Source organism: Python bivittatus, unplaced genomic scaffold, assembly GCF_059951505.1.
Source record: "Python bivittatus isolate LINGU-HERP-01145 unplaced genomic scaffold, Pbiv_v1 ctg000850_np1212, whole genome shotgun sequence".
Lineage (NCBI taxonomy): Eukaryota > Metazoa > Chordata > Lepidosauria > Squamata > Pythonidae > Python > Python bivittatus.
In genome coordinates this window covers 47,861,723-47,874,253 of record NW_028277112.1, presented here as the reverse complement: position 1 = coordinate 47,874,253, position 12,531 = coordinate 47,861,723, and the positions used below count along the sequence as shown (strand labels likewise).

General features: G+C 36.3%; 1 protein-coding gene across 2 annotated transcripts in view; it reads left to right on the top strand.

The window, feature by feature from the left end:
- The window catches only part of ZDHHC21 (zDHHC palmitoyltransferase 21), a 31,186-nt gene that overhangs the window by 8,439 nt on the left and 10,216 nt on the right, over positions 1-12,531 (top strand). For both annotated transcript variants that reach the window (XM_007436327.3, XM_025171936.2), the window contains exons 3-7: positions 1,052-1,255; positions 1,500-1,598; positions 6,239-6,350; positions 9,345-9,483; positions 10,164-10,280. In XM_007436327.3, coding sequence (XP_007436389.1) covers positions 1,102-1,255; positions 1,500-1,598; positions 6,239-6,350; positions 9,345-9,483; positions 10,164-10,280 — 621 coding nt within the window. In that variant the 5' untranslated portion in view covers positions 1,052-1,101. The remainder of the gene's footprint in view (positions 1-1,051; positions 1,256-1,499; positions 1,599-6,238; positions 6,351-9,344; positions 9,484-10,163; positions 10,281-12,531) is intronic.

The window sequence follows — 12,531 nt, the reverse complement described above, 5'->3', positions numbered from 1 at the left end:
CTGGGGTACCAATTTCATTCTCCTTTGGCTGGAAATAAGTTGGCTGTGGTTAACTACAGTCTAAAAATAATCAGGATGGATGTGGTCATGCCATATATGTGAGGCTGTCTTTGAAGATTTTGTGAAATTACACTTAATAGCTGAGCTGTTGCATTTTCTACTAAAATGCTGAGCATTCGATACATACTTTAAATAAATTCCCTGGCTTCTGGCCATTTCTGAGCATAGTTTAGAGTCCTTATGTGGTTTTGAACTTGTTAATTTGAAGGAATGTGCATAGAGGTCATCTTGGAGGAAGGCCACCATTAATGTCAAGACTGTTGATTTTAAAAACTTGGTCTTCTTGATATAAATGCCCCATCTTTGAAATGTCTTTGCCTACGCCTACAAGACATCATTCTTCCCAACTTTTATATGCTGTTTTTCTAACTATTTTTATAGTTATACTTGTGTACATTTATGTGCAAGCAAATCTGGGTTGAAAGGTTGCATAGAATCCCCCAAATATAAAAAGAAAAATCAAAGAAGCATAAAGCTAGAGAGGGCAAAATAGAGATGGAGGCTTGAAAATCATTTAGATAAATGATTGAGAAAATTTAGATCTGAAAAAGAAATCACATTCAAGGGTTAAATATAGTATCATGAATAAGAGTGAGATAAAAAAATATTCTCTAGTTTGTGTTATCATATTTGGTTTTCTGGTATGAATTCTGTGATGGACATTCTTTGTTGAAAAGGCTGGTTCTCTTGAGATTTTTTTCATCAGCAGCTCAAGGTTACTTTATTTAAATTACTGCCTTTACGTGCACCATCCAGATTTCTCTAATATGGTTCCACCCAGAAGTGTTGGATTACAGTTTCCCTCATCCCTAACTAGAATAAGAATTATTATGTGGTCTGGGTCTGTGATTATTTCAGTCCAACATAACACCAGATTGGAGGCATTTGGAAAGAATCCATAAATATCCATTGGGGATAATTATGATTAGATATTTTTTTATTATTATTCACATTGCTAATCTATTCTAATTACAATTTTTTTCTCCTTCAGGCTAATTTTCCCCTTTCAGTGTGGGGCAAACTGTCATCAGATTATGTACAATGGGACTACGAATTCATTTTGTGGTTGACCCTCAGGGTTGGTTTTGTATGGGCCTGATAATCTTTGTGTGGCTTTACAATACTCTCTTCATTCCAAAAATTATCCTCTTTCCACATTATGAAGAAGGACATATATCTGCAGCTGCTGTACTATGTAAGTCAAGTTTGTTGTTATTTTCTTCATTCTATCCAGTTCTTATGTGAAAATAGAGCAGACACATAAATACTTTTAATGAGATCCTGTTTGATGGTTTCTCCTTTAATATTGTCTTCTATATAACAAGTATGAGGTAGACTGGCTTTGAACTTTCAGAAATGTATATACAATTCTTGTTCTTGGTAAATTTCCAAATCCTGCTAATTGAAGTTTTCTGAATGGAAATGTATCTGTTTTTCAGGTTACTATCTATTTTCATTGTTCTGTATTGCCTCATTGTTAAGAGCTTCAGTAGCAGATCCAGGGAGATTACCTGAAAGCCCAAAGATACCAATTACAGGTACATCTTATATCAACATGAACTGAAATTGTGTGTTTTAAATGAGCCACATGCCCAAAATCTTGATCCATGTTTTGATCTTTTTCATGACGGAAATTATCTTGGTCACCCAGGTCTACAAGCAATCGATGCCATTGTTCCTCTGAATCTCTCGCAACTTTTCATATTCTCAGTCATTATATCCATCCCGAGATATGTACATGCCATCCAGTGAATTACTGGCTGCTTTCAAGAAAGAGTTGCATGAAGAGCCTTATGGGATTCTGGAAAATCAAATTGCTGAAATTGGAGCTTGCAAATGAGATTGGGGGGAGCGGGCTGGACTAGGCAATTGCATGCAGGCCAAGAATTCCCCACCCTTGATTTCTGTTCGGGGGATCGTCAGAAGATTTGGAGTGTGGTATAGCTGTGATGGTAACATTTATCAGTAATTTCCTTCCTTCCTTCTCTCTCCTGGTTTTCTGTCAAATGTTGATGATAGTCAAGAAAATAAAATAACCATGTGAAATAGTAATATAAAATCAGGTTTTAAAAAAATTAGAACATCCTAAAAATTTCAAAACACCCTGTAGCAATTGGCCTAGACACTGTTATTCCGTGGACCGCAAAATAAAATCATTTTCATTGAATTGTTTTTGTATTTTAGGATGCTTTAATTTTCTGTTGTAAATTACTTTGAACTGTGACTAGAAAAGTCGTACATATATTTGAAAAGACAGGAAGTATAACACAATCCTTCTAGATAACACATAGAGGCATGGATGCTATCACACCTACGAGCCTCTTTCCCTCTATCAGAGTGCAGTCAGCCCTTCAATTAACCCGGAAATTAAAGCAATGAAATGGAGGGAGATTTGGAGTGCAAAAAGAAGAACAGTTGGGACAAATTAGATTGAATTTGGAGTGGAGCCATTTTTTCAAATCCATCAGAAATTCTGTTCCATGGCAATGACTGCAATGAAGATTTATTGATTGATTGATTTGTACAGATATGCATACATACGTACAATTTATATGGCTAATTCTAACAGTACAATAAAACCAGCATAGAAAATTGGCAAACAAAAATTAAATGAAAATATAAGGGAAATAAATCATTGAAATAATATGCAATATACAATGCACCAAAGCCCACTAAAAGCAACATTTCTCACACACACAGATTGGGCTTATCTTCCATCCTGACCCTAGCACTTGGGGGAAGAGTGAGGTTTTTAAGGCATTCCTAAAGGCTAACAGGGTTGGGGCCATCTGCATCTTGGGGGGAATGCTGTTCCAGAGATAGTATGTCTCCTGAGTCCTATTAGATGACACTGCTTCACAGAAGGGACCCAGGGCAATCCCACTTTGTGTCCCCTGTGTCTGCACAGAACAGGCCAGGTATGCTTTTCTTTCTTGTATTGGCATCTTCTTCATCAAGATGTTGGGAAAAGGGAGCCGTTTTCATTATTCTTTGCAGACAAAATTGATTAGTGACACCTCAGTTTGAATTTTAATGGTGGAGCAGGTCATAGGGAGATAAGTTTGGCAACCATTTGCCATGGTAGGACTGTAGACAGTTTGTAGATTCCAAGGACCTGATGAAGACCACCACATGTTTGCCTACATCAAGCAGGTTGGGAATGGCCCCATGCTTAAGTGAGGTGATCAACACCTCCGTCAGTGTGGGATTTATCCTCACCTGCTTATAGGATGTTATAAAACATCCATTGACCCAGAAAAGCTTTCTAACGATAGTCCAGTCTTAAATATTCAGTCTTTCAGTAAAATGATAAACATAATGATGGCTTTGAGTTCCAGATGCATTTGGATAAAACTGATTACTTGCAACCATTCCACTTGGCATTTTGTGTAGGATTTTATTTATTTATTACATTTGCATCCTGGCTTTCCATCAGGAATTCCAGGTGATGTAAATAGTACTTCCAGTTTTTTTCCCCACAACAACTGTGTGAGGTAGGTTGGGGTGAGGGACTGACTGACCCACAGTCACCTAGTAAGCTGTAGCTGAAAGACCAGAAGCGGGGTCTCCCTGCTCCTAGTCCAACACCTTAACTGACTGCTTTGATCACCTCGGTGGATAACTAGTGCCAGAAACTAGATTGGGGTAGTGTCCAGAAATTGCAGTACTTGCAAAATGCAATGGTGAGATTCCTAATCAATGCAAAGTACAGCTTTCACAGAATAACTGTATCAAAAGTTCTGCATTGGTTGCCAGTTTCCTATTGGGCACAAGTTATGGTGCCTGTGCTGACCTATAAAACTTTAAAAAATTTAGAGACTGATTATTGGAGGGACTGCCTATCCTGTTACGAACTTGCCTGTTTACTTAGATAAGTAGGTATAGCCTTTCTGAGTATGCCACCCTTGCCAGAAGTTTAATTATCTGGTATTTACCACCACCCCCAGCCTATATTAGGAAAATTGTAAAAATTGGTTAGACTTAAAATGGATGATTAGTTCAATGATGTTGATTTTAATGTTTAATTTTTCACTTAATTGCATCAATTTTACTATTACCTTTTATCTTTTGTGTTTTGATTTATTGATCATTTATGTAAACAAAGGCAAGGCATAAATATATAAATTTTCAAGATGGTGCCTTGACAATGTATCTGTCTCTAAGTCTTAGGTTTTTTACTATGGAATTTGGGATGCTTGGGATTAGTTTGGCTTGGAGGGGATGGTTTTGGAAGTTAGAATTTTTAAGATAGTGTTAATGGGTGTGTACTCCAGTGTTCTGCAGTGGGTTATTGGAACAGAGAAGATACAGAGGAAGTCCAGCAGCTCAGTGACAATCATGGTTGGAAGTTGAATGAGTTGAAGTATGGAGGAGAGGAAAGAGTGAAGAGATGGAGAAAATGAGATGTAGTGGCTGAAATTGCAGTGGTTGATATGGTTGGAAGGTACAGTCTCAGATGCTGTTAGATAATGTAGAGGCTGGACAGGTTTTGAAGTAAGAAAGAGGTGGAGGAGAATGGTAGTAGGAAATGGCTTTCAAAGGTGGAAAGAGGTACAATGATGATGGTGTATAATTCATGTGTATAATTCTTTTTGTCTCAGCAGTGCAAGCATGCACAAGTTTGAGTTCTGCTATAATACTTTAAATGAGTTTGGTAGGTTTCTGACATAAGTCAGCTTGAAAAAGAGGACAACCATCTAAAGGACAGTGTCCTCCTGTCCCACAAGGCCTTTAAAACCTTTAAGAGAAGACATCTTTAAAGCTTAATCGCCATGCCAAGTTGTAAAGATGACTGAATGTCCCAGCACATGGGAATGAGAGAGTTAGCCATGCCTTCTTTGAAACTTGCCTTGCAGGGCAGCGCAAGCTTCATTGCTACATGATTGGGAAGTGGTTTGGGGGTGAGGGGGGGCACAGAAAATGGGGAAGGGGTGGATAATTCTTCCTCCTCTGAAAAAGCTTCTATTGGTAACAGTGGACACTCATGGATATGGACAATCTATTTTGTGCCCTGAAAGACAGAATTGGGACTGAGGTCCCTAGCTAAGAGGCCCTTGAGTCAAGCGTGGAAGCAGCATTAAACAGAAGAGGCAGTATGTCATAATAAAGACTATAAGTGCCTGCAGAGACTCCATGTATTTATTGCACAAGAAATGGAAGAAGCTGAGATTGTGTCATTGATTTTGTTCTGTTACTGTTAATATAAACTGGGTAGGGTTGTTTTGAGAAATGCAAGTGTATCCCATACTACAAAAGCAAAGATACCCCTTTGCTTCTTTAGTATTATACATACTTATATGGTCAGATGCATTCATTTCCTGCTTTTAAATTACATTGTGGAACTTGCCTTCTGTTAATGGTAACTCTCTTATTAAAGAGTAACACCTTTGTGACATTGGCTTTATGAGAACAGACTGAAAATCAGTTTCCCATCTGGCTTTATTGCTAGTTTAATGATCTTGAATATTAGATTTCCATACTGCCAATATGCAAGTATGTCATTTTTCACCAAGATGAGAAATATGGCAGCTCACCGAAAACTTAAAATTGAGTCTATACAAACAAATTAAATAATGGATTATTCACTATACATTTTGTAATTTGATGGAAGTACCACGTTTAATATACGTATAAGAAGCATTTGACTATGGCAATATCATTTTGTTTGATTACGTTTCTATTTCAGAAATATCTTAGCTTTAACATTATTTTTAGTGTGCTCAGATATAAAAATAAAACCATGCCGTTTGTTGCACAAAGCAAATATGAGTATCATAGCTTGTATCCAAAGTTTTTTTTGTGTGGAATTAAATGTATCCTTAGAAATAAAATTAATTTTAAAGTATCTGCACAGATAGATATTGGAAGCAGTAATTTTATTTGAATTTGAATAGAATATATACAGGTCCTAAAGATTTTATTTAAATTTTGAAGATAATCTGGATATTGTCTTCAATGTACTTTTATTATGGCCCATGACCCCTTCAGTCTCTGTATGGGAAAATTCAGTAGTTTTGACTGATTGGAATAAGGGATATTTTTTACATGCTGTCCTCTAAAATCCTCAACATCAGTACCCACAAATTCAGAATTGTGATTGTTCTTGAAGAGAAACAGGAACTTAGCAGCAATTCTGGTAGTGTATTTCTGTTAATGTTGTCTTTGTTTCTCTCTTTAGAAAAAGACCTTTGGGAATTATGTAATAAATGCAATATGATGAGACCAAAGCGTTCCCACCACTGCAGTCGATGTGGGCACTGTGTTAGGAGAATGGATCATCACTGTCCATGGTAAGATGAGTCTAGTATGTCATTTAATTTCATCTTTTTTAACTTCTAATTAAAAGTGACTCTATACTTTTTCTAATAATTACGTACCTTATAGTTGTAATAGCATGATCATATCAAGAACCAAAAGAAATATTAACTTTGAAATACTAATCTTGTTTTTAAAAACAAAAGCTGGAATATTAATGCGGCACTGTGAACCCAAGGAGCACTACTATTATATTTCAAAAATAGTTCAGAAGCAAAAACAAATCTTAACCTTACAAATGCAACAATTGGGATTTCTGGGGAAGAAATGGTGAACTGAAGGCAGCTCCACTAAAAGCAGAGCCAATGACTGCAATGGAATGAAGAGCCAGCAAGTGGCCAGCTGTTCGTAATTCCTCTCCAGACAAGGAGAGGGCTTGAGATCACCCACAAGTGCTCTATACAGTTGCTCCTCATGAGGAGACCACAAGACAGTGGTCTCCAGTGGGTTTAGAGCTCTGGGAGATAAGGAAATAGCCATCTTGCTCAAACCACAGTTGGTGCCTTTAAAAGGACACTGGGTTCTCATGCTTCCTTTTCTAATCTCTTTTGGAAGTTGCCTTTTAACTGCTTTTCAGCTAATAGCAACCTTTGGATCAACAAGTCTGAAAACACCAGGTGAGTTTCCTTCAATTTGTAGCGAAAGAAGTTTTAAATACAAGTTTAAGGACTTACTTTTTTTTTCTGGAATAAACAGCAAAAGGATGATTAAAACTTTTATTTTAGAAAGTTACAAATGGACTAAGGGTCCAGATAAATTTGAGATAAGATTTTGGAATTAATTATAAAGAATCCTTTCTGTGGGAAAATGTTTTTGTTTTGAATTCTTTAAAAAAAAATGATAGGATGGGACTTTGAAGATTGGACACTAGAGGAAACTAGAAGGAACTAAAGTTTACAATTAAAGGAGAAGACACCTTAAATTCAACTTACTAACACAGAATGAAGCAAAATATTTTAACATTGGACATATTGAAGGATATTTTTGAACAATGGACCCAGAAGTTAATTTTAAGAATGTCTGCCTCTATAGAAAGACTGTGTCTAGAAGATGTTATGAAAGAGGAGCAGATTTTACCTGGCAAGATTGAGACTGATCTGAGAGTGGATTTAAAAATGACAGGCTTCAAGAATGATATGGAAAAAGATGCTACACTGGACATGCAAAAGAAACTAGCAGCTGATGTCTTAAAACAGGTAGTCCCCGGGTTAAGAACGCCCAGTTTACAGACGACCCATAGTTAAAAGCAGAGCCTGTTGTACCAAAATGTGAGTTAAATACACAATGATTCGAGTTAAATACACAATACTACTTATATAGTATTATACAATAATACTGTTCCAGCTTACATACAAATTTGACTTAAGGAAGACCTTGGGAATGGAACTCATTCTTAAATTGGGGACTACCTGTAATTAAAAGGGATATACAAATAACAAATCAAGAGAGTGACCTGGATTATTTTCCTATATTGGATTTACAAAAGAGTTTTATTAAAGCTTTGAAGAATTTTGTGAGAAGGGACAAAGAAAAAATGAAAAGAAATCAAGTTGGATGTTATTCAAAGGGACTAAAGATCAAGATTGTTAAAAGTAAAAGGAAGGAATATAAAGTTGGTTTATTTAATCAAGGTTAAAATAGATATGTTATCTCTGGTAACCCTTAATGGACTTTTGCTGACATCTTGACTGAAATGAGGCTTTAAGGATTTGTTTTAATGTTGTGATTGTAATTTTAATAAAATTACTATAAAAAACAAATGTAACAATCATTCTAAAATGTACTAGCAGAAGGTAATGTTTTATGTTTCTAAAGCATATGTTACATAAACTTCATTTTTCAGCAGTAAAGAGAATTATTCTAGTTATACATACATAATCATATTTGCCCCAGAGCCACAGTGTGCCAGGAAGCCCCTAAGCTGCAGCATATTCTTTTCCCAGCCTTCCTGAGCTTGTGCCACACCACAGCACCCCCCTCCTCCAACTCATGCACGGCCCATGCCAGGCCTTCCAGGCCTCCCCCATCTCCCTGCAGCAACCTCATGCTCCTTATTTGGGACTCCCACCTCTTCCTGCTTAATGACACATGATCTTGGGGTTACAGTGGCAACCAGGATTGCCCGGGATTGCCATCACTAAGTGATGTGGTCACATGATGTTTCGCTTTACAACCGCATCGCTTAGTGACAGAAATTCCAGCCCCAGTTGTGATCATAAGTCGAGGACTACTTGTATACCAGATGTGATTGCACCATTGATTTATATAAGGGCATTATATAAACCTGGTAATCTAATTTCACAGGTTTAAGTGAAACAAACTTCTAGGTTTCACTGCTGCACAACACACAGGAAAAAAAAAAAGTTATGTTCCAGGGCAAAATATTTTTTTATATCATGATCAGGAGGGTGTTGTCAAAAAAGTCAAGACTGTTAGAACTGGGCAGTTGAAGTCACACACATGCACAAAAGGGTGGGATTTCAACTGCATGATTGCCTGCACCATCTTGACCTTTTGACGCCCCTCTCTCCTCCCCCTTGCCATGGATGCTCCTAAAGTTGGTATAATAAGCCAATATGCTGGACTGAGCCTATATGTTGATTGTGATTTATGAAATATAAGATTAGTATATAGTCATCCTCTGACCTTGTTACAATAAAGATATTCATTCAAGAGCGGGAAGATACGACTTTATAAAAAATCCCTGTATGCCATGAACTACTTTATCTTTGTGAAAGATTATGATAGCTGGTAGAACTGGACCGGTACAAATTTAACTGATGGAAGCAAGGGAAGGAGCAGAAATGCAAAGGAAAGCAATGATATATGTTTTTCTATTGTCCCAACTCTTTCAGTCACGTGTGAGAAACATGCTTCTCTCCTTAGAGGTCGCTAGGTATTTTGAAGCGCCTGTTAAATGTTCAGAACCTTTGACATTGCTATCCCTGTGTTTACACTGTTTTCTGCAGGATTAATAACTGTGTTGGTGAAGATAATCATTGGCTGTTTTTGCAGTTATGCTTCTACACAGAACTTCTGAGTTCTTATACACTGCTTCTTGATTTCTGCCACTATTACTACTTTGAACCACTAAAAAAAGTTAATGAGGTAAGAGAATTTTCTCCTTGCCAGAATAGGATAAAAGTTGTGTGTTAATGTATTTTGATAACTGAAATAGTTGCTTTCTAATCTCTTAAGTCCACTCTCTTACTTCCCTCTGCTGATGGAACACTACTTTTTGTCGACTGCAGAAATAGATGGCTTGTCATCTTTCATTCTCTTTAAGAAATATTAGTTTAGCAGAATGTATTATTTGCACAATCTGCTGAAATGCAAACTGCAGCATAGAAGTATTTCATAGAATTAAGGAATGAAATAATATACATTTCACTTGAAAGACTGCAGATACTACAGTTGTTTGTCCAGTAGGAGGAGTAGTATTATTGCAAGATCTCTCTAGAAAGGAATTGTGTACAACATGCAGATTTGTTAGTGATTATCAGAAGTCATTATAGATGTCAAAGTTTCATAAGCTTTCATGGAGGAACACAAGATTTCTTGCAAGACTTAGTGGGTGCGATTTAGGAGAGGTTCAGGGACTGCATTGCTGACTTCTCTAGTAACCAGTCTGCAGTGGTAAAAAGTATGAGTTGCAAAAAAAAAAAAAAAGTGTGAAGGAACAAGCCACAGATTGGCCAAAGAAGCTGCAGTTTTGTACTTTGGAATACCATTGTGCATTTCCTGTTTACCAGAAAAACAGTATTAAACTTTTATATTTTCTTTTACAGGATGTCTTTGTGTTTAGACATGAGCTTGCCCTTACAAGAATATCAACATTCATGGGTTTAATTATGTTAGTTGGAATTACTGGACTCTTTTATACTCAGCTAATTGGTGTATTTAATGTAAGTGTTTGATGTCTTTGATATATTGTATGCATATATTTATGCAGTGCTAAAAGTATATAATCTGTTGTTGTTCTTTAGTTCTTCAGTTGCTTCCAACACTTTGTGACCCAAAGCTTATCAATTTGCCAGATTTGTTTGTCAATAGCTGCTTCTTTTGAGTTCTTCTAACTTCCTATTTGTGTTGTAAGTGATAATATCTAAGCATATTGTCTTGTGTTGGCCTTTAACTTTTCCAGGCATCAGGGACTTCTCTAATGACTCTTGCCTTCACATTATGTGTCTACAATATTTAAGTTTTTGCTTCATTGTAAGTGCTTCCCAGAAGCAGTCTAGTTTTATTTGATCTAGTATTGAATAATTTGTTCTTCTTGTGGTCCAAGGTATTCTCAGCAATTTTTTTCCAGCAGGGCAGTTTTATAGATGTCAGTCTTTCTTCATTCATCCTTTCTGGTGGTCCAGCTTTCACAGCTATTTGTTACAGCCGGGAAAACCATACTGTTAAATTAATAACATTTGCCATAATTATTTGCCAGGAATGCTGGGACTAATAGATAGACAATTAGAAAAGAGTTATGGAACATTGTTTTTGTATATGATAATTGCTGTGAGACTATTATATGCACAGAAATGGAAAAACTCTGAAATACCCACAATAGAGGAATGATTGGTAAAGATGATGGAATTAGCAGAGATGGCAAAATGGACTTGTCTGATTAGGGAAAGGACAATAGCTACATTTATTAGTGACTGGAAAGCCCATATAGACTTTTTGTTGAAGAAAGAAAAAAATTAACTTGTGGGTTTATGGGTGTGACAATTAGAAAGGGTAGACTATGGAAAGAAGGGAATTTCGATGTAATCTTAGAGAGAGAGCATAAAATATAAATGCATTTATAACCACTTTTAAGAAGATCAGAAGCTGCTTCTTTATAATCTTTTCTTTCTCTTTCTCTTTCCTTTCTCTTTCTCTTTCTCTTTCCTCTTTTCATTCTTATCTATTCCCTATTTTTCTTAATTTTCTTTATTTCTTTTCTAAAATAAAATTTTAAAAATTTCTTTAATAAAAATTATTTGCCAGGAATGGTTTAAAAGAATATAAAATAATAAAAGCAGAGTGGAAGCAGGCAGATTTGAAGACTTAAGATACGCAACCAGACACTATGCCAGGAGGTGGGGTCCTGGATTTACTGCATTTGGGAAATGGCAAATGGAGCCATCAGTTGTCCAACACTTTATTTGGAGAAGAACTGCAATACTAGCTGCTGGGATGAGAGGAAAGTTAAAGCTCTCTCCTACACATGCCTGATGTTAATTGGAAGTTGCATTAATTACAATTTGTTGGTGTAGTTTACTACCTGAATTCATAATCTAAATATCCACGAAAAATATCTATGCATTCATTTTACTGTAGTATTATTTTAAATGTAATATTTATGTTAGCTTTGTATTAGAAGATCAGTTAGAGAGATAAATAGTGATTTATATCTAGAGAAGTTTTGAATCTTGCCTCTGCCTTGAAATCACAAGGTGTGACTTTACAATATAATCAGTAAAATTATTGACTTGACTTAAATGGCCATTCTAAGGAATAAAACGATATAATGTGCATGCATGCATGCATGCATGCATGCATGTATGTATGTATGTATGAATGAATGAATGAACCTGTTTTGAGCTTATGAGACTCTTCTGATTTAATTGAATAAAACTGAAATGAACAGTATGAAAGAAAAATCACCAAGTTTAAGATAAGCTTAAAAGCTGTAACAAATGCCTTAGAAAAATAAAAAAGGTAACGATCAATTGCTGAAACTAGATGGAAGTCTGTCTCTGAGCTCACACTGTGTAACTGGGTGCTACTATCAAAAAGCTCCTTTTGCTTGCAACTATCATGCCTCCCTTGATACAGGCACCAAAAGAAAAACTCAGGGATTTATGTAAATGCATGCTTGAAGATTTCATCTGTTAGTACTGTGGGCCCAAATCAGGAAGATCTTAAGGGGTCAAAATAGAGTTGGAAACTGAATAACAGCCATTTTGTTGGCAATAAATGTGCATAGTGCTGAGTTCCAGCTACCAATCTCAGAACTATATTATCATTTGACTGAAGATTCTGGACCATTTTCAGAGGCAGCCCTGTATTAATGGTAATTGAAATGAGAGTTTCCCAGAGAATCTATTTTTGAAGCAAGCTGATCCCCGAATAATTAAGGTTGTAGCTGGCACAGAGGCTTATGCTAGAAGAAAC